The sequence below is a fragment of the Podarcis cretensis genome (assembly GCF_951804945.1).
Source record: "Podarcis cretensis genome assembly, chromosome: 2".
In the NCBI taxonomy this organism is placed as follows: Eukaryota; Metazoa; Chordata; class Lepidosauria; order Squamata; family Lacertidae; genus Podarcis; species Podarcis cretensis.
The window spans coordinates 79424145-79450640 of NC_137171.1; the positions used below are offsets into that span (position 1 = coordinate 79424145).

The following is a 26496-nucleotide window of genomic DNA, read 5'->3' on the forward strand; positions in this document are numbered from 1 at the left end:
TGAATCCCCAAAATGTATTTTCTGTAGTTAAGTTTTTACCTCTATCTTCAGTACATTTTATTTTATTGCTATGGCTAGTGGCTGATGCAAATAAGATTCTTCTTCTCCTGAATCTATTTTGTCCATGGAGAACATTAAATTTGTGTTCTTGGTCCACCTTGTCTTGATACTTCTGTGAACTTTAGCCATTCTGCTACAGGTAATTAACCAGACTTTAGCTCAGGGATGGGCAAGTTATAGCTCTCCAGAGGTTGCTGGACTACAGCTGACTATTGGCCATGGTGTTGGGGACCAGCAATATCTGCAGAGCTACAGCTGCTCCACCCCTGCCTTAACTCCTGGTACATAGTTATAATAAACTGCACACTAGACTCCCAGTTTCACAAACTAGAGCATCAAATTGCTTCCTCCTACTTTGGAAGCAAGAGGTGTTTGGAGAATGCAGATCAATAATGTTCAGAACGGCTTAGAGGAATGCCTGTTTACTCAGAGGTAAATCCCAGTGAGTTCAGTGGGGCTTACTCCTAAGTAAGTGCACATAGGACTGTAGCATGAGTAAAGCAGTGTTTGTTTCGAATCAGAAACACACCTAGGATGGAATGTTTTCAGTTTTCTACCTACCATCCTTTGTAAACTAACATTGCTATAGAGTAAACGTGCAAATTAAAATAAGCTTTTTCTGTTAGGTTAATGATTTTGAAGGTTACTTGCAATATGCAAAAAAAAAAAAAAAAAAAATCAGAACATGCAAGAATGCAGATAATGTCTTTATTTTATTTCATTCTTCCAAATGTCATTGTTTAGAAAAGTAGAAGTTTATTGGAACAGCCTCAAGGTTCCATAGTCTTATGGATACTTGAGATTAATCCTCAGTCTCTGTGGGACCGCCTTCTGAGTAAACGTGCAGCATGATTTAATACATGTGTTGCAGTCCCAGCTTCGTGTTTTCTTGTGAGATGATAGGAACAAGAAATATAAGTGCCTTAACATAAGGATTTTACTTCCATTGCTATATAGTTCCCTCATTATAAATTCAAATGGCAGTGCCCTCCTGAGCAGGAAGGTCAACCGCATAAAAGCCATTCTTGCATATTTCCTTGTAGATGGTGATATACTTGGAAGCTTTCCTTGTTCGTGGAATCACAAATCTCTCTGTAAATTCACTTTTATTCATTTGCTGCTTCTTTTGGGCACTAAGCACACAGTTAATAAATGTTAGTGCATAGGTATAACAGTTATGGAGATGTTCTTCATACCTATTAAAGGGAGAACCAGAAATGAGCATAAGAAACCAATGTGATACATGACTATTAAACATTTTATTAGCTTGTGATGATGGTTCAGGCAGGCCATTATGCCAGAGCAATCCTTGACCAATGGAAACATGCACCGGCAGAACATCATTTATGGAAGGATTTTTAAAATGGTGGAACTTGGGGATGTGGTGGAGCAAAGCCACCATTGGTTAGTGTCTTATGTTTGCTGAGGTTAGTCACATTCATTCTGTCTATACAAAGTTACACATGGAAATGATGGAAAGATGCAGATGCTAATATCACCTCTCCCCCCCCCCGACAAAACTTTCATGTCATATGTGCCATGTCATATGTGCCATCACACTGCCCTCATATTTATTTTTTTTAAAAAACTACTGCACAAGTGGAAACTTCTGCCTTCTATTTAAAGTTCTAACTTTCAGTATGAGGCTTAATTTTCCTTCAGTTATATTTGGTTCACCCATAAATTTATCTTGGATGCAGTTCTTACCACCTTTACATTTTTCTCTTCTTGGAAAGCTGAATTTAGCAATAGCATTTAATCTCTTTTTGCATATTGCCGTGTGCCTGAAATTCTACTTGTCCTGTGATTCTCCAGTGGGTAACAAAACATGCATATATGGCATATGGAGCTGTAAGGATGTGGTTTGCATATGCTAACTGAAGTGTAACCGAGGAACTCTGTAGTCAGGTTAACTTTGCAATGTGTTCCTCATTATTATTAGAACAGTGCTGATTCATTAAAATTAGTCAAAATACAAAAAAAAAAAACAAAAAAAAACCAGGGAATGTCATCCTTGTATGATTTTTCTTTTTTGGTAAGTTTCTCACTTTGAAAGCCTATTTCTCTAAAATTCAAAGTATGTATTGAGCTAATTTTTATGATATACAAGTTTAGGTTTCTTAAAAGGATGGAGTGGCTCTGAGTGCTTTTGCAGCCTATTCTTAGGCGACACACTACTGGGTGGGCTTGGCTTAAAACAAAAACAGATGATGGCCTCAACCGCAAATTTTATGACTGCCTGTTTAGGATCCAGAACAAAATGGTTTTTTTAAAATAAAAAATAAGATTTATGTCTTTCTTTTCTTACTGAACTGCAGTAAAATTACAAATCTCATGGTAGACACATGCTCTCACCACTAGCATTTCTTATGTCACACGCTCTTAGCAAAAAGAGTGCTGTAATTTTCAGAGTAGTGTCTTTGCCTGTAACTTTTCCATAGCTTGGGGATGCCAGTGAGTCCCTTCTTGGATTACTTGAAACCTGCAGAAAGCTCTTGTTCAATTAAGGTAAAAGAGAATATATTCTACGTTTACATTAATTTTTTCAAATTTCCAGAACTTGTAAGTAATCATCAGGTCTTTAACATTTGTTGATCCTTTTTGGTACTTGTAATCATCACTGTATATATTATGCTGGGTCGCAGAAAAATAGCTTGACTAAAGCCTTTATTGGAATGACGTTCCTGTCGCTAGAAGTACTTGAAAAGCAAACATATGTTTTTTTTTTCCACACTGAAACCATAGGCTGTACTCGAAGGACTATTTGGAATGTACTTCAAGAGAAATCAATCCTAATAATCATTGGATCAGTGAATATGGACACTGAAATGTTGCTAAGGCCTAGATTAGCCTTCTGGTACTCTGGAAATTTTGGACTACAACTCCTATCATTTCTGACAATTGCCTATGCTGACTGCGGCTGGTGGGAATGGTGGTTTAACGCAGCTGGAGAGCACCTGATTGAGAGAGGCTGACATAAATAATGAAAGCAGCAAAACCTGCCTGTATTTTGGTTTTGTTTGTTCGTCTTCCAACAGAAGTGCAATTCTGTACATGCTTACATCCCGTTCCCTCTTGATCAGTGTATCAAACGGTCGTATACATTCCAATCAATTCCTGTTCCTTATGAAACACATCTGACAACTTTGAACAGAAGTTAAAGCCAGCAACAATATATTTGATTGCACAGATAAGCGTTAACTGAAAATAGAATGGAGTCCAGTGATAATTTATTCTGCAAAACCATAACACTACAAAGTTACATGGAACTGCTTGTGATGTCTCGAGTCACCTCTCCCTTCTAGTATTGTTCATACAATACATACTGTCAGAATCTCTATTAAACCCAAAATATACAGAAATGGTTAAAGAAGGTTAATGAAGAAAGAGGCCTCAAAGTAATTTTGTCTAAAACAATTTCTCCAAATGACTACATCAGATCCTTCTCTGAGTTACCACCTAGGCAGAGTTCCAAAACAAAGGATATCTAGTTTAGCTGCCTTTGAACATAGTCACATTTGTCTATGGAGCTTCTTACCTGTGTGGAAGCCAGATTTCTGCTGCAGAGAATTGTTCTAGATATGTATCCCATTGGTTAAGCAGGCCATACATGTCAGGCTGGACTAGATGAACACTTACACATTGTTCCCATCCATGCTCAGCTTTGTTAACTCCAGTTTCGTTGTAATTATACACTAAACCTAAATACACAGCAACAAGACAAATCAGAAATGCAAAATGCAAGGATTAGTTATGACATGTTGACCAATAGTATAATTCATTCCATTCTGTTAATTTCTGTCACTTGCAACATCATTCCCATTTCTTTTACAGGCTCATCTGAACAGTAGTTCTAAAAGGGTTGGTTATATGAACCCTGAGTATGTAGTCCTATGAATGTCAGTGTAATGGCATAATTAATTACCTAAATTGTGTAATTTCGCCACAGCAGAAAGCAAGACAACTAACATTTTTGGCAGAAGACAAACGGTGGTGGAATGGAAGCAGTGCTGCATAAAACCAATACAGGTGGAACAAAAAATTATGCCTTCTTGCATCCCTAGGCACAACTGAAAAGAGCTCTAGCTACAGGCAATCACATATGCGAACTTTCCCCAGCAAAAAATGGTTATGTAGACTTAGCAGAAAGGGGATTGGTGGTAGAAAGATTGCAGTAAGGAGCCCGATATCTTGGAAAAGGAAGAGAAATCAAGGGCCAGAATGCCAGGAGGTTGAAGGGGGAGACATTGTAGGCAATAGGCAAAGGATGAGCAACCTGAGAGAAGGAAAGGAGTCCAATAGACATTTATGTTTCACATAGAGAATCTTAATTTAGAAAGTGAATTACAAATGTCTCTTACCATTAGTATTGGTTATTCCAACATGGAGATCAGAACTTCCATCATACCCTCTGAAAGAAGACATTTAATATCTTTTCATGTTAGAAAACAATCCAGTTATTGGGGAGGGAAATGCTATATTTTTGCAATATAGGGAAGTGTCCTGTTCCCTCTCTCTGCCCTGAAAAGACTGACTACAATCTTATCAAATGTAATTACTGTTCCATTTAATTAATTAAACTTCTAAATGAGTAAAAGGCTGCCTCAATCTGGCAGCAAATTATACATAATATACATACAAAAAAGCACTTATAAAAACTGCAGGTGGTTAGCACCATATTAGAAGACAACAATAACAAGTTTATTTTGGAAATTATTTTCATCCTAATGCAAATGTTATTGATAGATTACTTAACTAAAACTCATGCAAGTAACTGATCAATACTTTTCATCAGGTTGCACCCCACGTTCTGTAGGTTTTATAACTCCTCTAAACCAAGCATGGGGAACCTTTAAGCTCCCCATTGTTCCTTTGCAGCTATGTTGGTACCTGTCCCATGGCACCAAATACGACCACAGATGTGGGATAGTTGGGTGTGGTTTGCAAGGAATGGCCTCATATATTGAAGCAGGACTCCCGCTGGCCCAAATCTGGCCTGAAGCACAAGAGGTTCCCTACCCTTGCTCTAAATCAGTGTTTCCCAAACTCTGGTCTCTAGCTGTTTTGGGACTACAGTTCTCATCATCCCAGACCACTGGTCCTGCTAGCTAGAGATGATGGGAGTTGTAGTTCAAAAACAGCTGGAGACCTAAGATTGAGAAATGCTGCTCTAAACTGATCGTGGGATTTGTAACTCTATAAAGGTGGTGGTGGTGTTGTTTGTTTGTTTGTTTTCATTTCTATATCGCTTTACAAGAAAAAATATCAAAGCGCTTTACAGTTGATCACTAAATTAGACCTCCTGACCTGTCAATTTGGTTTCAAAACAAATTTTGACTCACTTTAGTAAATTATGTAGAATTTACTCATTTCTACACCAGAGCTTAGAATAAGACCACATGGTTTGTCTGCAGAAGGTGCCATATTTATTTCATTTTTAAAGTTTTACAAACCATTTAATCCAAGAACTCTCTAAGCAGTGTACATAATAAAATTGTACCGAAATCCACTATTAAGAAACATACATGAAATAATAATTATTAAGACACAGATGAAAACCATAGAACTTCTAAAACAAATATGGTAACTAAATCATAGGTCCGGGTAGGCTTGCTAAAATAAAAACTCTTTCAGTGCATGTCTGAAATACAGTGAGGGTGCTGCCAAACTAAATGATCAACTCCTCCCAAAGGCAAAGCAGACATTATATGGCACTTGTAAAAGTGCAAGTTCCCCAGATCAAAGCAGTCAAATTGGCACATGTAGGTCAAGACAATCCCTTAACTAAAGTGTTCCCAAGCTCTTAAGGCCTTGAATGGCAGAACCTTGAATGTGGTCCAGTGACAAACTGACAACCAATACAGTATAGATCTTTGAGCAATGGTACCATCATGCTGGCAAAATCTCAGTCCTATCAGTTATCATTCTGCACTGCACACTGCTCATTCCTTGGCACCTGTAATCCTGCTGCCACACTGCAAGGATAAGAGAGAATTTAGCCCCCGATCTTGGGAAAACATTGCTACCCATCAGTGGACTGCGGCAGATGGACTGATCTAATCCATCGTAAGGTAGCTTTCATATGTCTTCTTTCTGAGCACACAATCAAGCAAAATGAACATAAATACTAAACAGCATTGTTGAGCAGAAAATCCTACCTCAGAAAGGTTCCTGTAGTAGGTTTAAGTAAAAAAGAACATCTTTCTCTGTGCCCATTAACAAATGGGCTGGGGATAGTGACAGGTGCTTCTTCCAGTTTCCTGTAGAACAGGCTCTGCCCACACAGGGGACAATGCTTGGGCACAAAGGAAGCAAATATGTCTCTCTTACAGTGGCTGATTTTGATTAAGCCTCTCTCTGAGTCCAAAGGCTGCATGATTTCTGCCTCCTCCTTGTGCAAATGCAGCTGGGCTTCTACCTGGCACAGGCTTATGGGTGAAAGGCAGAGCTTAACTACTGAAATGGGCATGGGAAAGTGGGTGGGATTTGTTAGCTGTGCAGGTGAGAATGACAGATCAGAGAGCCAATTACTCCTCTAAGAGAAGGAAGCCGAGAAGGGGGCAGGGAGGGAGGGTTTGCAGGTGGACATTTCCTTAAAGAGCCAGTATTTGTTTTTTTCACATCATGATGAGGTTATTCTGCTGTAGATTCACACAGTATGGCAGCTGTAATTTGCCCACTCCCGTGGTCAATATTGGCTCAGTTCCTGCTAGTGGCTAGCCTTTTGTTTCTCTGCATATAAAACCGAAACCCCAAAGCTATGTTAACTGATGTTAAACAGAAAGGCCCCTGTATTTTCTCTTTTGCACAGAAAGAAAACTATGACTTGGAAGTTTGGGGCTTGCACCTGCTTCTCCGCTAGCATAGCAGTCAGGCAAACCTAGCAGCATAATACAGTGGTACCTTGGGTTACAGACGCTTCAGGTTACAGACTCCGCTAACCCAGAAATAGTACCTCGGGTTAAGAACTTTGCTTCAGGGTGAGAACAGAAATCGCGCAGCAGCCGCGCAGTGGCAGCGGGAGCCCCATTAGCTAAAGTGGTGTCTCAGGTTAAGAACAGTTTCAGATTAAGAACGGACCTCCAGAATGAATTAAGTTCTTAACCTGAGGTACCACTGTAAAGCTGTTCTTACTGACCACATTCTAATATAACTGAAAGCAGCTCCAAACAAGAACCAAGGCAGTAATCAGAGCTAAAGGACCACCCAGGAATCCATCTTACTAGCTGCAGGAAGCAAGGTTTCTCTCTCCATGTGATCTGCCTGCCTGCTGTGTAAAGTTCTTGTGAGGAATTGGACTCTGCTCTACGAAACCCTGGAGCAGATTACTATGAAACTAATGAAGCTTAAATTTTAGGGGCCCTAATCCCAGACAGGCACCATAAGTGACTTCAGTCCACGTTGCTTAAAATTTTGGGGTCTAGTAGACTCAAATTGAGTCACACGACTCAAACTGATTAATTTTTTGTTGTATATATTTCAACACCAACATTTGAAAGTCTGTAGTGCAGATGCTGGGACGCAGGTGGCGCTGTGGGTTAAAGCCTCAGCGCCTAGGGCTTGCCGATCGAAAGGTCGGCGGTTCGAATCCCTGCGGCGGGGTGCGCTCCCGCTGCTCGGTCCCAGCGCCTGCCAACCTAGCAGTTCGAAAGCACCTCCGGGTGCAAGTAGATAAATAGGGACCGCTTACCAGCGGGAAGGTAAACGGCGTTTCCGTGTGCGGCTCTGGCTCTGGCCAGAGCAGCGATGTCACGCTGGCCACGTGACCCGGAAGTGTCTCCGGACAGCGCTGGCCCCTGGCCTCTTAAGTGAGATGGGCGCACAACCCCAGAGTCTGTCAAGACTGGCCCTTACGGGCAGGGGTACCTTTACCTTTACCTTAGTGCAGATGCTGCAAAGGTGGTGTGTCGTGGCAAGTTGGCTGTTCTGCTGAAGAGAGCTCAAATTCTTTCTGCATATTGCCTCTAGAAAATTACTTCCAAGAAGTAATTTTTGGAATTACTTAGTGTACCCTAAGCACACTAAGTAGAGAATAGACTTACTTCTGATTAAATCTACTTAGCCTTGCACATTGCATCTATATTTGGGGAGACAAGGAAGCAAAAGAAGGAAATATATTGTCTCTCAGTTGGCAGAGCATAAGAGTCTAAATCTAAGCGTCATGGGTTTGAGCCCTACGTTGGCAAAAGATTTCTGCATTGCAGGGGGTTGGACTAGATGACCCTCGTGACCCTTGCGAACTCTAGGATTCTATGATTCCTGGTGTTTGTGACGCTTCCCGCCCTCCTTGCTAGATAGGGCGATGTGCAGCTCCCAAACGATTCGGCGCCACCGTAGATTGAGAACGACTGTCTTGTTCAGAGGCGCCGCTAGAGGGCGCGCCGCCTCGCTCTCGCTTCAGGCACGCGGCCGCTCTAGCCCCACAGGCTGGCAAGGCGCTTCGGCAAGTCTCCATGGCCGCCGCCGGCCTCCATTTCCGCCACAGCCAAAAGCATCCGGCTTCTAATTACGGCCGTGTGTGCTCTCCTAATGCCTTCCGACCGGAAACCAGTTCCTGCAAGAAGAGGCCGGGTAGCTTTGGCAGGGCTCCCAAACAGCTCCTCCTCCTCCTCCCTTCGCCTGCCGCCTTAAGCTCCTCAGGGCTCAGCGGAACCAAAATGCGAGGAGCTGCGCCGGGAGGGGACGCCGAAGCGGGAGCGGAGCCGGAGGAGACATGAGCAGCACTAAGGACGTGACCTGCAGGTCAGAGCCGCCGAGCACTGCGACCTCTCCCCTCCCCCACCCACCGCCCTACGGCGCGCGGGCACGCCCCGCCCCTCGCCGGGGAGGGGTCGAGAGGCGGCCGGGCTCCCTCCCTCCTCCCGCCCGTTAAAGTCCCGAGAGCCCCCTCCCCCACCCAACGGAAGGGGAAGGAGAGGCGGGCGCCGCTGCTTCTGCTTCCTACCTTTGTTCCATTTCCCTGGTGACAGGCGGACACACCCCGCTCCCTCCTCCCGCCTGCAGCCCCGTTGGTCCCGAAGCCCTGCAAGGGGACCCTCGTGGGCCTAGAAGCCACGGGGTGTGGGAGGCCCTTTGGGATCTGGCCTCCTTGGGGGGAGAGGACGAGGCAACCTCTGTGATCCTGCCCCCCCCATCCCTACCTAGCTCGCCTCCGCACGCGCCTGTATGTGTCTCCTTATTTAGCTTGCTTTTGAGCAGCTGAAGTGCGCCCCAGTTGTTGTTGTTGTTTAGTCGTTTAGTCGTGTCCGACTCTTCGTGACCCCATGGATCAGAGCACGCCAGGCACTCCTCTCTTCCATTGCCTTCAGCAGTTTGGTCAAACTCATGCTGGTAGCTTCGAGAACACCATCCAACCATCTCATCCTCTGTCGTCCCCTTCTCCTTGTGCCCTCCATCTTTCCCAACATCAGGGTCTTTTCCAGGGAGTCTTCTCTTCTCACTCATGAGGTGGCCAAAGTACTGGAGCCTCAGCTTCACGATCTGTGCTTCCAGTGAGCACTCAGGGCTGATTTTCTTAAGAGTAGACAGGTTTGATCTTCTTGCAGTCCATGGGACTCTCAAGAGTCTCCTCCAGCACCATAGTTCAAAAGCATCAATTCTTCGCCGATCAGCACCCCAGTAGGGAAGAGAAACAGAAACTTAGTTGTGCGAGAGGAGGAACCCAAGAGCAGCCTGTTGGATCAGATCTGTGGTCCTTTCCGGTCCAGCATCTCGTTCTCAGCAGTGCGCAGGTGGACACGGAGCCATAATAAGAGCACAACAGCGCTCTCCTCACCTGTGAATTCCGGCAGTTGATACTCAGAGGCATCTGCTGCCTGGGATGCTGACCTTCATGACCCTGATTGCTTGTCCTCACCGTGTTATGTGGCAGGACATTTCATAGTTTAGCTATGCTCTGAAAAGAAGGATTTCCAGATTTTGTATGTCCTGAATCTCCTATGATTCAGCTTCATGGGATGTGCCAGTTTCTAGTATTACCCAAATAGAGAGAGAGAATTCTTGGTTGTTGTTTTTTTTTAAAGTAAGCCATTTAAAAGAACATATTCTGTCAAGTGCATTTTCTGCTATTTATTTAGTCAGTTGCTTTATATTGGCCAGGGCAATCCAAAGATACATTAAAACCAAGAGGAAAAAGAAATGCTTTAAAAACATCCCACCCGACTTCTAAAAGAACACAGATAATTAAAGGTCAAAGGCCTTGTTACAGAAGAAAGTTTTTGCCTGGTGCCTAAAGCTATATAATGATGGTGGAGAAAGCACTCCACAAACGATGCCTGTTCTCCTGTTGCGATTTTCCAGACCTCTTGTGAAGGAGGCACACAAAGAAGGGTCTTAGCGGGGTCTGGGTTGGTTCATATGGGGAGAGGCAGTCCTTAAAGTATTGTAGTCCTGAGTCATTTAAGGCTTTATAGGTCAAAAGCAGCACTTTGAATTGGGCCTGGAAACTAATTGGCAGCCAGTATAGTTATGCCAGGATTGGTGTTGTATGCTCTTGTCCTGTGTTTCCCAAACGTTTTCCAACCATGGCCACCTTCCCGACCTTCTTTCCTTCCTGTGGCCCGTATGGGTGTAGCCAAGGGGGAGGCAGGGGAGCAGCTGCTCCCCAAATCAGTAAAAATCAATACACATCTGAGGTTCTGTCTCCTTGCCTTTTTTCTAACAAAAAAAGCCCTAAATTAGGCATAGGCAACCTCGGCCCTCCAGATGTTTTTGGGACTACAATTCCCATCATACCTGACCACTGGTCCTGTTAGCTAGGGATCATGGGAATTGTAGTCCCAAAACATCTGGAGGGCCAAGGTTGCCTACGCCTGCCCTAAATATTTTTCCTTATAGAAGAGTTGCTCCAATGTCTTGATCACTTATGCTTTTACTAAGTTCATTTCATTTTTGAAATTGTGCTCTAATTTCTGTCTCACTTTTCCTGGTTTCACATTATGGTGCATGTTATAGTTGATGCATAATGCTTGATGGTTGATTTTTGGTCATGTCTGAACAACATCAAGAAATAGTTTAAATGCCTGTCATCTGTTGGTATTTTCTCTTTGTCACTGCAGGTATTTTATGCAAGGGGTATGCCGTGAAGGAAGTAGGTGCCTGTTTTCACATGATTTGTCCACAAGTAAACCATCTACTATCTGCAAATTCTACCAGAAAGGCCAATGCGCCTATGGAACTCGCTGCAGGTATGGGCTGCTAGTTTTAAAAATAAAATATACTGGTTTTTTGCAGGAGGGTGGACTGTCATGGCAATGATATTTCCTAAGCTGTTGATCCTCTAGACTTGAAGAACAGCTTGTGGCTTGGCTTCTATTTGGTTTGTAATATCTAGATTTTTATTAAAATCAGAGGAAGAGCTTAATGTTCCAATATCCTGGTTGCAGCTGGACAGTTAGTTCTTAGAATCTGTGCCGCTGCTTGTTTTATAAAAAAACTTGCAAGATTAAAGAATGCATTGTGTGGAACCCAGCTGGTTGATCTAAAGTTACAATCCCATATACACTTTCTTGGGTGTATATACCATTGAACTCAGTGCAGAGAACTTGGATGTTTATGCTGCAATCCTAAATATTAATTAGAAGTAAGTTTCTTTTGAAATTGTAAACATACATAGGATTAGGATCTTAGTTTTACTCTTAAGAGTACTTTCTGGGCTTAACTAGATGAGGGATGTAGACTCTCCTAAGGGGATTTTAATTATGTTATGGAAAGATTAAAAAGTCAATTTAGACTGCAGTCCTTACCCCACTAAGCCCCATTGAATTCAATAAGACTTACTTCTGAGTAGAATTCTGCTGGAAGACTGCAACCCTGCCCCTCACTTAATTGAAATCAGTGGGACTTATTCTTGCATAGGAAGGTACTGTGAATACGTTAAAAGTGCAGTAACTCGTACTCATTGTATGTTCAGTATATATTTTGCTGAATTCGTCCAAGCAGTGAGTGACACTCATTCTTAAGAACCCATTTGCTTTTAAACAGCCTGCCTATTGAAACAAGTCCCTTTTTGCAAGGGTGGCTATCCCCCCAAACCTGAGAATTACACAGTAGGGTAATTGTACTAGCACAAATGCATTGAAATAAATGTCTTCCGCAGTTAATATTTGTGGTCTTTTTATTTGTTCTTAAGATATGATCATGTTAGACCTTCTGCATCAGGTGCCATAGTGAGTACTAGGACACTTTGCGCTTCTGCACCACCATTCTACAGCCTTAACACTCAGCCGGAGCAAAATACACCTATAACAAAAAGTAAAGTACATGAGCCTGGAAAACGTGAAAAGAAAACATTAGTGCTCAGAGACAGAGGTAAGAGTGGTTTTTTCCCCCCATTTTTCTAGTGCTGTTGACACTTCATTGTTCTGCTTATTTGCTGCTTTTTATTTGGTCCTAAATGATTCCAAGCATTTGTCCTTACATAAACAGACTCACACACTGCAGCCGACACACTCACATGTCGCAATGTACAGTTTGGAAAGCTCTGGCCTACAGTGACCAAGAAACAGGCCCCAACTTTGTCAGATAGGAGCAGACTTGATTCTTAATGGCTGAGGTTTAAAAAGTTGATTTTGTGTGCACACACCCACACACCATAATGTTCCTGAGTACACCCTTTTGCATTCTCCCATGTTAGTGCATGGCTGCCATTCACTCGTATGAAGAAAGATACAGCACTGCACTTGGGGAGACTGTTGCTGTGAAGGGAGGGCAAGAGCTACTCAATCTTCACCTCTAGGATCCTGGAAACTTACAAGCCCTCCCTTCATGCACACTGTGCCTGCTGCCATGACTGGCATTTTGTAAATTTGCAATTATTTTTCACCCATTCTTTAATCTTGGATGCATGTTTTTCTGATGCTTGTTCCAGAAAGAATTGGGTGTGAGTAATTAAAGTGCATGACTGGAGATGATAAAGCTTTCTACGATCTGAAGATGAAAGTAGGTTCCCTGTGTTTAGTGGAGGCAAGTTGAATTAAATTGCAATTTAGAAATGCCTGCCAGCTGCTTTATTACCTTATGATGGGATATTTCATGAGCAGCTAACCGTAGCTCTTCTGTTTCACATGATCACATGCTATTTTCTCCTCTCCCAAGATTTATGTGGCTCAAATGAGGAAAGGACGAGATGCAGCGCTCAGAGTGATTCAGCATGTTGCAGTGTTCCAACAGATGCTCTAGAAGCAAAGCCCCATTCATATTTGGAAGCTATCCGCAGTGGGCTTGAAGATGATGATGCTGAACCTGGAAGCTCATACACTGATGGCGAACAGTTATGTCCCTATGCAGCAGCTGGCATGTGCCAGTTTGGTGACAGATGTCTCTACCTCCATGGGCAAGTGTGTGAAATCTGTGGCTTGCAAGTACTTCATCCCTTTGACCCAGAACAGAGAAAGATGCATGAAAAGGTAAACATGACTAAAAAGAAAACTAATTTCAACCTGATACTGTATTTCTTGAAACGTCTTGTAGATCTATGTTTTTAGAGTCGTCCTACAGATCTAGCTAGAATCTATGGTTTCCTGCCATGAGAGTGAGCTGCAATGAGCCTAGATTTCAAGTTCCTTCTTCTGCTCTTTCATGCCTTCATCAAGTAGACTGGAATCTTTGGCTTCTGGTTTTAAACTAACCACCGCTCCCTCTGTCATCTGAACTTGGTGGACTGTGGTTTTGTTTATGCTGCAGCTGACTTTTTCCCCCAGATCCTGGCTTGGTCTCGCTAGGCATAGTTTGAACAAGCCACAGATCCCCAAGTTCAGCTATTGTGGGGGACTGTGGTTAGTTGGAAAGCTTCCTCTTTAAATTTACTCCATGTAGATTAATAATGTGATTCACTATTGTAGTAGGAAACCATGATAATGCTATTGTGTCAGTGTAGCTTTTACATTTTTGCTAGTATATTTTCCTCTAGTTTATTGGTAAGCTTCATTTTAAGGTATCTACAAGTATGTTTTTGTCACCTTCCATGAGTAATCAAGTGGCTTAAAAAATACTAATAACTTGAGTGAATTACTGGATAAAGTAGTATGTAAAATTGCATTGGAAAATAATACATAAAATACAATATAATCAGTGTGTGAAGCCATGAAATATAATTTTCACAGCTATATTAAAATATGTCTATTGTAGCATTATCAGAATCTAAAACCAAAGTAGAATGCACCAGTCTCATGAAACTAGCCTTAGAATTCAACCTGCTGCTAAATTCTTAAGTGTAGCTGATTAGAAGTAATGAAATTCCCTTGAGCTTCTTATAGGTGTGCTAATGTTGTACTGTTATTTTTAGTTTTGATTGATGCTTTTAAATGAATTGTCTTGTATTTCATTTGAATAATATAGTTGGTTTCAGTAACTCAAATATTGAATGCAGAATGTATCTATAAATGTTCTTGCATACTGTATTCTATACATTGCATATCTGGGATTGTTTCCTGTACTGCTTCCATTCTTCTTAAAAATGATTGATAGTACAAAACCATAGCCTTCACACTCTGCCCTTACTTACCAGGTTGTATACAACATAATGCTAAGTGGATATTCCATTAGCCCAATAATTTCTGCTTTCTCAGTGGAATGTTCTCCCCTCTCCCCCTCCCCACGTTCCCCTTAAACATTTCCAGGAGTTCCCCTAACCCTCTGGAACAGATTTGGGGAGAATGTGGTGCATGCATGGGGGGAAGAAATGGCCTGTAGCACAAGCAGTAATCCTTGCACTGATGGGATGCAGTAGTTGAATACTACGGTAGTTCCATTCTTCTTTTCCTGACCCTTCCTGTCTGATGGCTCTCCTGCAATATGCTGTGCTAAGGCAATGGACAATCTTTATGTTAGCCCAGTGCTCAAATCGGGCGGAATCCTATGTCACTTCTTTCCAGGCAGAGATCACTGGGCCTGGCCCAACATACCCCACTTCCTCTTTTGTCCCATGTTAAAATCAAACCTACTTCCTTTCCCACCCCTCACTCTCTTCAGACAGATTACTCATCAGTATTAAATTAAATGCTGTTAACTTCTCATATATCAGGACTGTTCAACTTGTGACCCATCATGCCAAATTCAGCTCACCAGCTGTATACTGTGATGTGATCACCAGGTGCTTGACAGCTCTCCCACCCCCCACCTCCCGGTCTGTGAAAATAGGGCATTTACATAGTTGCTGGTAGGCTTCATTAAGCTTAATGGGTCTGAAATTGTGTGGGCCTCATCTGTAAAATTCTACTGTCACATAATTGTATCCTGTTGCCATTTTAAATCCAAGGTCAGCTGCATGCTTAATTATAGCTTAATGCCAGTCCCTTGGCTGTCCAAGGTCTTTATGCTGGTGGGTTTGGTTTGGTTTAGTATTTATACTCTTCTTTTTTGTAAAAACAACAACAACAAAGCAGCTACTGTGTTTTTGGTGAGGTGGTTCTTAATTATTGTTTCTTTTATTACCAAGGAAAACTTGTTGTATCAATCTAGCAAGGAAACTTTTGTCCCTCTCCTCTCCCTCCACAAATCTGCATTGGATGGTTAGTGGAACCCCTAGAAAAAGCTTGATTTAGGCTGCAATCCTACGTTCCTGGCAGGTGGCAGTGGGACTTGATGGAGCAGCAATGCCAGCACAGACTGGTGCTTGAGGCAGGAGGGGGAAGCAGAGAAAATATCCCTCTGCTGTGCCAGCTCCCAGGCTGCTGTGAACAGGCCCAGATCTGACTCATTTGCCATCACAATGACAACAGCAAGGTCTGCACAGAATCTAGTAGATCCAGGGCCAGCCCAGTCCTGCTCCCTCCCACTGGCTATAGCCATCTGGGATGCTGTTGGCAGTAACTTGCACCTGCTGTGTAAGTGGGCATATTCAAGTGCTTCTCATTGGTGGAGCTCCTCCACCATCTGAGGCTGACAGAGCCAGGCAGGACTGGATGGAGGGAACCTCTACCCCCAGCACAACCCCCAGCAAGGCATATGAGGGGTTTGAATTGCTCTACCAGTTCTAAATTGACAGGTTTAGGACTGTACTGTCAGAACATTGTAGTGGCTCCATGACAGAAACATATAGTAGCATCCCTTCCCTCTGCTTCCTTTAAAAATATATAATATATTTTGGGCTTTTCTTACATATATAGATGTGCATGGCTACGTTTGAACACGAGATGGAGAAGGCCTTTGCCTTTCAGGCAAGTCAGGACAAGGTGTGCAGTATCTGCATGGAAGTGGTATATGACAAACCATCAGCATCCGAAAGAAGATTTGGAATCCTTTCCAACTGCAATCACACATACTGCTTGTCCTGTATCCGGCAGTGGAGGGGTGTCAAGCAGTTTGAGAATCCAATCATAAAGTAAGTTCCTAACAACCTTCATTTTCAGAATACAGTGCAGAATACTTTTCTTATTTCTTTCCTTTGTACCTTCAAATGAGGTGTAGTGTAGCTGAGGATTGACTAAGGAAAGTTTTGCTTACGGTTTTTTGTTATTGCAGCGTTACAGGAATTTTTTCGATTGATGGGGAAAACTCCATTTGTAACAACAACTAAAAGATATTATGGAATATGTAAGTGGGGTTATTGATGAGAACAGACTATCTTGTTTGTTGGCTTCAGTATGAGCGTCAGAAAATGAAGATGTGTGTGTGTGTGTTTGTACAGAAAATGCTGAAACCTAGCATTTTTTAAATTTGGTTCCTTGCATAAGACTGAATTTTTTTGTTATTGCCATCCCAACATTCAGCATACTGTAGCCATTGAGCATGTCATTGAATGCAGATAAAAATTAAATGGTGGGAAAGAATCTTGCCTGGATCAGCTCTGGAAGTGGGGGTGAAGGCAAAAGAGTAGGGAGTATGAGGCCATCTCTTTTTAATACTGTGCTTTGAATTGTTGTGACGTGCATCAGCTTTGAGAAACAGAAATTTGCATCCCAATTACCACACTGATCTGAGCAGAGAAGCTGAAATCTCTGCTTATATCAGCTCTTATGATGGAGCCCATCATCACACTGATAAGGGGAGAGGTTGAAACATCTTTTCACCCCAGTGTGAGATTGGAGCTCAACACTGCCCCCTCCTGCCCTGCTCGCTTTTCTTTTTTTAAGCTCCCCCACCCTCAGAAAAAACTTTGTTTTTAAGTTAGTTTTTTAAAGGGTGGGGGAGCTTTGGGAGCTGCCAGTAATCACATTGGGCCCCAGATATGGCTTCCAGGCTGCAGGCTACTGAGTTGTACTTCAGAAGTGCTTGGTGTTGCTCTTGAATTGGATGAAACTGCTTCTCAACAAACTACACATATACTTTTTAAATTTCATCCAAGGTCCTGTCCAGAATGTCGTGTGATATCAGAGTTTGTAATTCCCAGTGTGTATTGGGTGGAAGATCAGACTAAAAAGAACGAGCTGATTGAAGCATTTAAGCAGGGAGTGGGGTAAGTATTATGATGATTATAATGTGAGACCAGAGTTGTTTGATGAGACGTTCAATTACATAATAATAATAATAATAATAATAATAATAATAATAATAATAAATATATTGTGTTATTATATTCTGTAGTTAAAAAGGTTTTTGTGAATATGTCTATCAGACTATTAAACATAAAAGTGGCAATCAGTGGGATGAAATACCTCCCCCCCCCCCCATTAAAATAACTCCAGGATGTGTTGGTTAAGAGTTTGGTAACATGTTTATACTGCTCCAAATAGTACTATTTCCCCCCCTTTAGCATGCTAGTAGTTTGATTCAGATGAAAGGCATTGCATGAAGATGACCCAGGCTCACACACTCCATCCTCCCATTATGGCCTTCTGTTCTTCATCTGTCCTTCAGTTCTGGTTTGTAGGCAAACTGGTTTCTGCAAACCATAATTTGCAATTCTGTCTTCTAGGCAAAGTTGGTTTGCCAACAGAGCAGATGTAGATGGGGGTATGGAAATAGAGGCCATGTGAGCCCACTACGTTCCCACTACGTTTGGGGTTATCAAGCAACATTTATGCCCAAATTGACCTATGGCCTTTGCATAAGATTTTTATTTATTTATTTAGTTCTGTTTATATATCATCCTTCATCAAAAGATCTTGGCGCGGTTCACAAGATAAAAATGCAAGAAGCTGTGTGTCCCATAATGCATGTTTTGCAAGTTACAAGTGATCACTGGTGATCCACCTACCCCTATTTAGTTTTTTGATTTACTAGCATTCTTCCACTTGGCCAGACTCACACTTTTTTATCCCTCGAAATGAAAGTGAGTATTGGCATCTGGAAAAGGCCGTCTTTTCTCTTTTTTTAAATGTGTGTCATATTGAATTCAAGTGCGGACTCTTGATGATTAGTTCCATCGAGCCGCACTTCAGGCCTCAGATAGCTTGGCCAGGGACTTTGCTACTGTGTCTTTTTGGAGAATGCAGTCCTCGGGTTGCATTAATCTTCAGTCTCATATATAGAAGTTTATGGCCTCGTTTCTGAGGTTAATGAAGTAGAATATCTGGAAACACTTGTTTACTATTTGCATTTAGGCTGTAACTTGGTAATAAGGTCAGACCACAAATCATTTCAATACCCATTTTCTCTAAAATTGCTAAAGGTCCTGATTTTTTTACCCATGGTGGGGTGGGGAATACATCAGGAAATTTAAGAAGTCTTTTTCTAATCATTACTTTGCCAGGACAACATTTTTAAGTGCAGTGTTTAACTGAAACAGCAAATCTAGAATGAAAGTATGTTTTCAACCTTCTCACACTATTTTGATCAAACTGTCCCCTTAAAATTAGTCAAAACAAAACAAAAACCCACATGTGGTGAATAGTTCATTTTATGTGAGCCAACAGTGAATTGTGTACATATCTTACTAATCTATCTAGCATTTGGTTAAATGCTTGTTGTATTTAACCAAATGCCAGCTGTGTCATTCTGTGACCTTCACTGTTGGTCTCTGAGATGTGTGTGCCTCAAAAGGCAAAGCTTTTGTTGTTTACATTGTGTTACTCTTTATTTATGCAGTGTTTATGCTTATCAGTCACATCAGGGGCTGTGCTATTAATACATCTAGAGCTGAAATCTGCAGCTGCTGATCAGAACAAGCAGCTTGAGCCTATGATTCGGTGTTTTGTGTCTAAAGGCTATAAATTATATACTTCTGTTGAAAATCTAAGCGTGACAGCTCCAAAAATGGACCTGTATGCAGGAAGGGAAAGCACCTGGCAGTAAACCTCCTGACTTTGCAGCTCTTTTATGGAACAAATCCACCCAAAAAAATCATTTTGGATTTGTCTTGATAGAGGAATTGAGAGGAATGGTAAAAATACATAATAGCAAAGTTACTGGCATTTTTGACATGGTCTCAGGCTGAAATCTTTTCTGCCTTTGACCATCTTTTATAGAAGCAGAATCATGGAATTGTAGAGTTGGAAGGGAACCCCCTGGATTGCACAAATCTCAGCTAAAGCACCCAAATAGAACTTTCAAATTGCAGTAAGATCTGCCCTATTAAATATAATTTGAAGCAAGTTGCAAGCTGCCTTTCTCAGTTAGGACAATGTGCTTCCTTAATGCAGATTAATGGGAAGTACAGTTAATATGCTTTTGTGGTATCACAGGCTTGGATGGTTGACCCATCTAAGTGACTCAGAATGTAAAATGATGTCGGAACAGAATTTTTTGTTCTAAATAAAACCGATTCTGTGAGTGGGTTTTTTCCTCAAAGAATCTATCCCCTTCTTGCTTCGGATTTTAACAGTTGAACTTAATAGCTGGTTAAAGTTACTGTGTTACGCTCAAATTTTACTTACAATTTTTAATTAAAGATTTTATAATAAAACAAGTCTCCTATAATAAGTTATGGCTGAAGCCACATGTCTTACATTCTTGCCTGCTTCCGTTTTGTTCTAGTAAGAAACTAAAGCGTGCCACTGGGTCAAAAGAGATCACAGTTCCTTAACATTGTCCTAAGCCTCTTTTACCACAACACTCTGTACACTTCCCAGTGAAGCTTAAGTCTCACATTGGTATAGGTATACTAGTCAGAACAGGACCAGAAATAAATGCACACATCCACTGCCATATCATACCCTGCTTCCTTTCTCTGAAGATACATGGGAGAAAGAGTGGCTGCAAAAGGGTTGGCGATCTGATCTGCACAGGGACTGTCATAGCCAGGAACTGTACATCACTGCTCTGCTCCAGTAGAGATTGATAGAGAAGCATTATATTCACCTAAAGCTTTGTTGAGCAGAGTCACCAATGCAAATCTAATCGGAGGGAGAGTTAGTGATGGGTGCTGGAGGGAATTAGTCAAGCTCTGTGTTTAATTGCTTTCCTCTTACCTTACAGTAAAGCAAGCAATACTTGATGCCTGCAATAATGCCACTGACAATCTCCCCACCCCTTGCATTGAAGTTCCTTAGGTGCCTTTACTTTGGGTTTTCACTCCTGTATTTACTTTTATTTTTTCTTGTTTTTAGCAACATTAGCCACCTTGAGATTTAGGGTATAAATGAATGCCCTTGTGTTTTGTGTTTTCTCTCTCTCTCCTATGTTCAGGAGGAAGGCCTGCAAGTATTTTGACCAGGGTAAAGGGACCTGCCCATTTGGGGGGAAGTGTCTGTACCTGCATGCCTATCCAGATGGGAGACGGGCTGAACCAGAGAAACCACGAAAGCAGCTTAGCTCTGAGGGGACTGTCCGGGTAAGATTTCCAGCCATGTGTCTTCTCTCAACTAAACAGCAGCGCTGGGCTTCAGTGATCTGACACATTCTTCCACTGAAGACTTTGACACTTTTATACATTCATAAAAGGCTTCAGAGTATCAGCTGTAGCATAGCTGGCCCCTTTGGGGAACAGGGTGCTCTTTTCCTAAGATCCCAAGTACTGAATCTCACTTTGACAATGGAGTTCTTTCACTTTCAGAATCTAGTTTACTTGGCATTTAAAACACAAATGCTCGAGTGTACTTGTTCATTTTTGCCTAGCTAGCAAGTGTGGTTTTAAATAGCCCTGAAAATCACACATTTATATGTTTGGATCATCTAAGTAGGCTTCTTTTCAGTAAAGACTATTGTATTTCTAATAATAGTGCACTTGTTGCTTATAACCTTTACTGTAAGCTTAATGCTGTTTTGTCAGATCAGTACAGATACCTACAGAACTAGTGCTGTAGCCGTTGCTGGCAGCGCAGGCACAGTGGCATGCTTTGAAGTCCTGTACTTCAGAGCTCATTTTTTGTGTCTACTTTTGCTATACGATTGGAGCCTCTGAAGAGGGAAAGTTTGCATTTTGTGTTTACATGCAGTAGTCACCTGGTTTGAGCATGGTACAGTTGCTTGGTACTGAATTCATGCTCCAGGACAGCCTCACCCCTCTGGCCATGCAGCACTGCAAGAGCCTTTTTGAACCTTATTTTTTCAGTCTACATGACAGAACATAGGCTCAGGCCACAGTGTGCATGAAAATTTAATTTTAATTGCTATTTTAACTAGAGGATCAGAATTTTAACACTATGTACCACTCCAGCTGAAATCTGCACAGCTAAATGCTATATACTCTGTTCTGACTACTGATCACAATATTCAGTAGGCATTTATGGCCTTGTATTTCTGAGGGGATTTGTTGAACTTGGTCATGGATGAACTGAACTGCATGACACACTTTGGCTTCAGTATTTTGGAACTGGCACTTTACCGTATTAAACCTATGCTGGCTGTGCTATTGCTATGACACATGCTGGTGCAGCAAAAATCCCCAAGATGTTACAAGTTGCAGTGCTGATGTAAGAGGCCTTAGAGTCCAATGGGGATTTAGAGTAGTAGTAGCTACAACACACACTCCCATCAGCTGGACCCAAGAGCTGTTAAGGTCTTGGAAATACAAAGGCCAGGATCACAAGCTTGCATTTACAGAAAGGCCCTTCCTAGGACAAGGACTGATAGCTCACTGGTCAAGCACATGCTTGCACAGAGAAAGGTGCCAGTTTCAAGTGCTGTGAAAAATCTTTGCCTGGGACTAGTGGGTTAATAGGGGCAAATAGGGGACTGTAGCCTCCAAGAAAAGGTAACTCTTCACATACATCAATGAAATTCTGGCAGTGACCCATGTGCCTCTCTGCAGCTGGCATCTTTTTGGTACCAAGGGAAGTAGACCTTGTCGTACTTGTACTGCACTGTGGAGGATGCTGTTTTAGCTGTAGCAATACCCTGCTTTTCAGTTCAGGTGTACGCAGTATTTAAGCAGATATTTTCTTAGGTATGAGTCATTAGTGAGCACTGTATTTTGTTTTGTTTTTTTTAATTCTAGTTCCTCAATTCTGTTCGCCTCTGGGATTTTATTGAAGATCGAGAAAACAGAACACTGCCAGCTGCTGACAATGATGTAACAGAGATGGGAGAGCTTTTTATGCATCTTTCCGGAGCAGATGCTGAACCTGCTGCTCCTCCCTAAACCACCACAAGATCTCTACCATGTACTCTTCTGTATCAGTCCTTCTGTTCCTTAAATAACTTTGTACTGTTTACCACTTTAGAATTACTGTGCCATGGAGACTGAAGTCCTGGTGAAATTCTAGTATGAGCCTGACACTGTAGAGCAGAACAATTGAAGCTTAATAAAATGATTGCTTTAAATAAAAATGTCAGTGTATAGTCATAAGTAGAAGAACTTCTGTTTTTCTGAAATCAGAACACCAGTGTGTTCCCCAAAGTAAAGGAAAACTTCCAGATTTTGAGAGGTGATTTTTCAGGAAACAAATCATAAGTAAACCTAGGGGCAAGCAGTAGTGAACATCAAGCATCATCGTGTAACATTCTGCCTGACTCAAACCAGCATTCCCCAGTATAGCTTAATGTTGTTAAAGGTTGTTGGGTTTTTTATAAGAAAAAAGTTGGGAAAATTATATAGGACTAGTCAAGTGTTAAAGCAGTACAGTTGATCAAATGTTAAACACTAAATGGATCGTGTTTTTGAATTTAATGTTCTTTAAAATTTGGTTAGGAGCAATAGTACAAGGCTCCATTTCATAAGCAATATAGATATTTTAACAAAGTAACACACAAATCTATGCTACCATTGTTTTGACTGTACTCCTAATAATGGAAGTCCAGTCAGAATAAGCCAGCAGTTACATGCAGATGGAGCAGGAAACATCTCTTTGGTACAGAAATATCACTTATGGGATTTCTATACTACTCAAGCCACTGTACATCTCTTAGACTATATTCTATTGAAATCCATACCCAGTCTCTGCTGGAAAACTCAGTAATGTAGCCAACCTTTTTCCATATAAAGGTGATCCCTTTAGGTGTCCAATGTGTCCACCAGGACTTTGGAAGATGAGCACTAATACTTTGACTAGTGCCTGGAAATAAACCAATGCACCTACCTGCAAGATATTTTTATATTACCAAAACAGTCGGAACCCACATTTTTAACTATCTTCAAAAAGGTGATCTTCAAAAGGGTATAACTAGGTCAGTACTGTGCAGAAGAGTTCACAGCTCACTTAAGAGGCATCATGAAGATACTGAAAGGATACAGGGGAGCCCTGCAGGACCACATAGGGTAAATGGCATGATGTAAAAGCCCTTGCCCTGTCTTCTGAGAGCAGCTGTCCAAAATAAGCACAACTACTGAAACACCGCCTTCAAGCTAGAGAGCTTGTCTTGAAAGGATATCACTTTTTATTTTTTATTAAATTTGTATACTGCTCTATACCCGTAGATCTCAGGGTGGTTCATAGCATGCCATCAGAGGCCACTGCAAGGTCCAGCAGAATGAGCAGGGGCACCCCCTCCTTGCACAGATCATCCATCAAGGTAATACGATAAAACCTGGTCTGCAATTGGACTGAAATTGGCAACCACATAATTGAGCACCTTTCCAGGAAGGGACTATTAAGCAATGCTTGGTCAGCATCTACAGAAGTGACATTTTTGGGGGAAGGAGAGAAAAATGTTAATAGCAGCCTACCTCAGAGAGTGGCAAGAACTGCAGCAATTTCTGTTTTTATGGTTGTGTGGTTCCCCGCCCCCCCCAAAAAAAAGCTTCTTGGGAGGCCAGATCCATCTACAATTTATTACACAGCTAATTGTTAAGTGCCACTATATTAAAACTGAATAAATGCATGGATTTAATGTTACTAAATGTCAGCTGCACCTAGACTATCCTTATTTTATTGGACAAGGAGTAGGAGATAACAGGAGAGATTTCGATAAGGCCACCCAGAGCTACACCAGGACTCCCACCATCCACAGGCAGCAGTGGGTCAGCAAGACTAATCTGGCTTGTTACTATGGAAAATGTTATTCCTACAGTGTAAAATGTATTGGCATTGCTCCCTAACAAGGTTGGGAATAGCTTTAAAGAAAGTTACTTTACCAGCAAACGAGGCAAAATGAATCCCATAATTGCTATAAAAATAGCATTCATTTCTAGCTAAGCCAGACCACGCTGCAGTGTTTTAAGGTGCAGTGCATTTGCAGAACGAATTACTCTTCCACTTACATTTATGTAGAACATGGGTGGGTTTAAATTTCAGATCGCATTTCTAAAACTGGAAACATGCCAGACTGTTGCTTTAAGTATCTTTTTTGAGTGGCATGCCTATGACTTGCACTGGAGAGGAGAAACTAAAAGCTTAAAGCAGGCAGTAATTTTAGCTTGGACAGGAGCCAGTAGGGTTTTCAGAGAAGATGAAGCAGGCTTTGCCCATTCTGCTTCTGCTAACTCTTCAAATTCTCAAATTACACCTCCAACTTCCAGAACCTGAAGGAACTAGATTTTCAGTTTTTGCTTCTACATTATATATTTAAATGAAGATAACTCAGTATTTGCTAAGGGGCACAAACCAATGCTTTCCTTATCTCCCCATCCTTAGAGAAAGTCTCTAAATCCAACACACCATCTTATGGGTAGAGAACGTGTTTCCTCCTTTAAAGGATGCCGAAGTTAAGGCACTCGTGTAATCATGTGGAAGCACACTAACTCTTTGCTTAAACTGTGTACTTTTATACTAGTGTTGAAAGCAGTTTTACACAGTATCTCAGTACTCTTTACATCAAATATGTAATGGAAGTTTCTTGGGTCAACCATTGTATCTGGCATTCCATGCTGTGCTCACATTGCATGCTAACTGCACTTCAGCTTTAGCCCATTATTGTTTAGCCACTAAATAATGGGGCTAAAGTTAAAGCAGTTGTGCCCAGAATGTAGTCCAGACTGTAAATCAAACGAATACATGTGGCGATCTCCAAAGAAACCCAGAAGAATTCATTCCAGAATGCCACAACTTAACCCACAATATGGACTGTACAGTTCAAAAGCTGGGTTGGATCCAGACAGTCATGATGCATCTACTCTAAGAATGACTAAGGCTGCAACTCTAAACCCACTTACCTGGGAGTAAGTTCCACTGAGGTCAACAGGATATACTAATGAGTAGACATGGTTATTATTGCCCCATAGATAAGGATCGAGCCCAAGGTATCAGGAGAAGGCAGAAAATACATACTGAAAAAAGTTTGTTTTTCATGCACTATACTTCAGTCATTGTTCACTTAACGTATGAAGTTTGATCAGAAAATGCACTTTACCAGGTACACTTTTCTGATGCTGTAATGGTAATGTAAAACACCAACAAATCCAGACTTCAAACTGTATAAGTCTTATAACTGTATAATGCATGTTCATTACAATACTGGGCAAAAACAAGTGCCAGCAGCGAGGAATAAAAGAATTTGAAAATCAACAGACTTAAGTACACCTAACCCTGTTTAGGATTTGGACGCTGTGCATACACTTATCCTCTCCATTGTTTACTCCTGAAACCCTAAAAGCATACAAAATGCATTAGCTTAACTCCAGAAATAAATGTAACTCACCCAATATTTGCATTATGATAGTGAATACAAAAGTGCCAAGCATTCAAAGCCACTGCAGTACAGCTATTGTGGCACCTGAATACATTCATTGTAGGGGACATTTTTGAATATGCAGCAGAAAATATGAATTACAGAAAGGGTGGGAGTTCCTTGGAAAGCAGGGGTGCTTTTCAGTTCCTGGGTGTCATTTCAGCTGCAGCTGATCAGAGGAACTGAACAGCTCAGCAGACACTACAAATGGCAGAGGCTTGTAAACAGCACATGGAAAGTGACAGCAAGTGTTTATGAACAGCAAAGGAACATTGGCACAAGGACAGCTACAAAATGGAAGCCAGTCTTTGCATACCAAACTTAATACTATTAAGGTGAGTGCAAGCTGAAAGACACAACTGAAATTATGTTAGCAGTGATGCAACGCAACCCAGGGAAATGACGTTCCTTACCTTTGCATGGAAAGTTACCTCTCACTCTTAATCCCTGAGCAGTTTTCATTCGTCACTACTTCCTGTGTAACTGACATCCTTTATGCCTTAAAAAGAAATAAAGCCTACTGCATACAACTTGTATACAACTTCCTAATGAGTTGCCTAATATGATACTGTG

The 26496-nt window shown here is 41.6% G+C and overlaps 2 protein-coding genes across 2 annotated transcripts; one reads left to right on the forward strand and one right to left on the reverse strand.

Annotated features, from left to right (window-relative positions):
* Window positions 1-754: 754 nt before the first annotated feature.
* MKRN2OS (MKRN2 opposite strand) lies at window positions 755-7582 on the reverse strand. The gene is made up of 4 exons (XM_079965084.1): window positions 6219-7582; window positions 4422-4471; window positions 3599-3761; window positions 755-1256 (listed from the first exon to the last, which is right to left on the reverse strand). The coding sequence occupies exons 1-4, from the start codon at window positions 6527-6529 to the stop codon at window positions 1034-1036; spliced, it is 747 nt and encodes a 248-aa protein (XP_079821210.1). The 5' UTR covers window positions 6530-7582; the 3' UTR covers window positions 755-1033.
* Window positions 7583-8637: 1055 nt separating this feature from the next.
* MKRN2 (makorin ring finger protein 2) lies at window positions 8638-22647 on the forward strand. The gene is made up of 8 exons (XM_079965070.1): window positions 8638-8802; window positions 11118-11246; window positions 12191-12369; window positions 13156-13466; window positions 16167-16381; window positions 17345-17455; window positions 20566-20710; window positions 22316-22647. The coding sequence occupies exons 1-8, from the start codon at window positions 8774-8776 to the stop codon at window positions 22457-22459; spliced, it is 1263 nt and encodes a 420-aa protein (XP_079821196.1). The 5' UTR covers window positions 8638-8773; the 3' UTR covers window positions 22460-22647.
* The last annotated feature ends 3849 nt before the right edge of the window (window positions 22648-26496 follow it).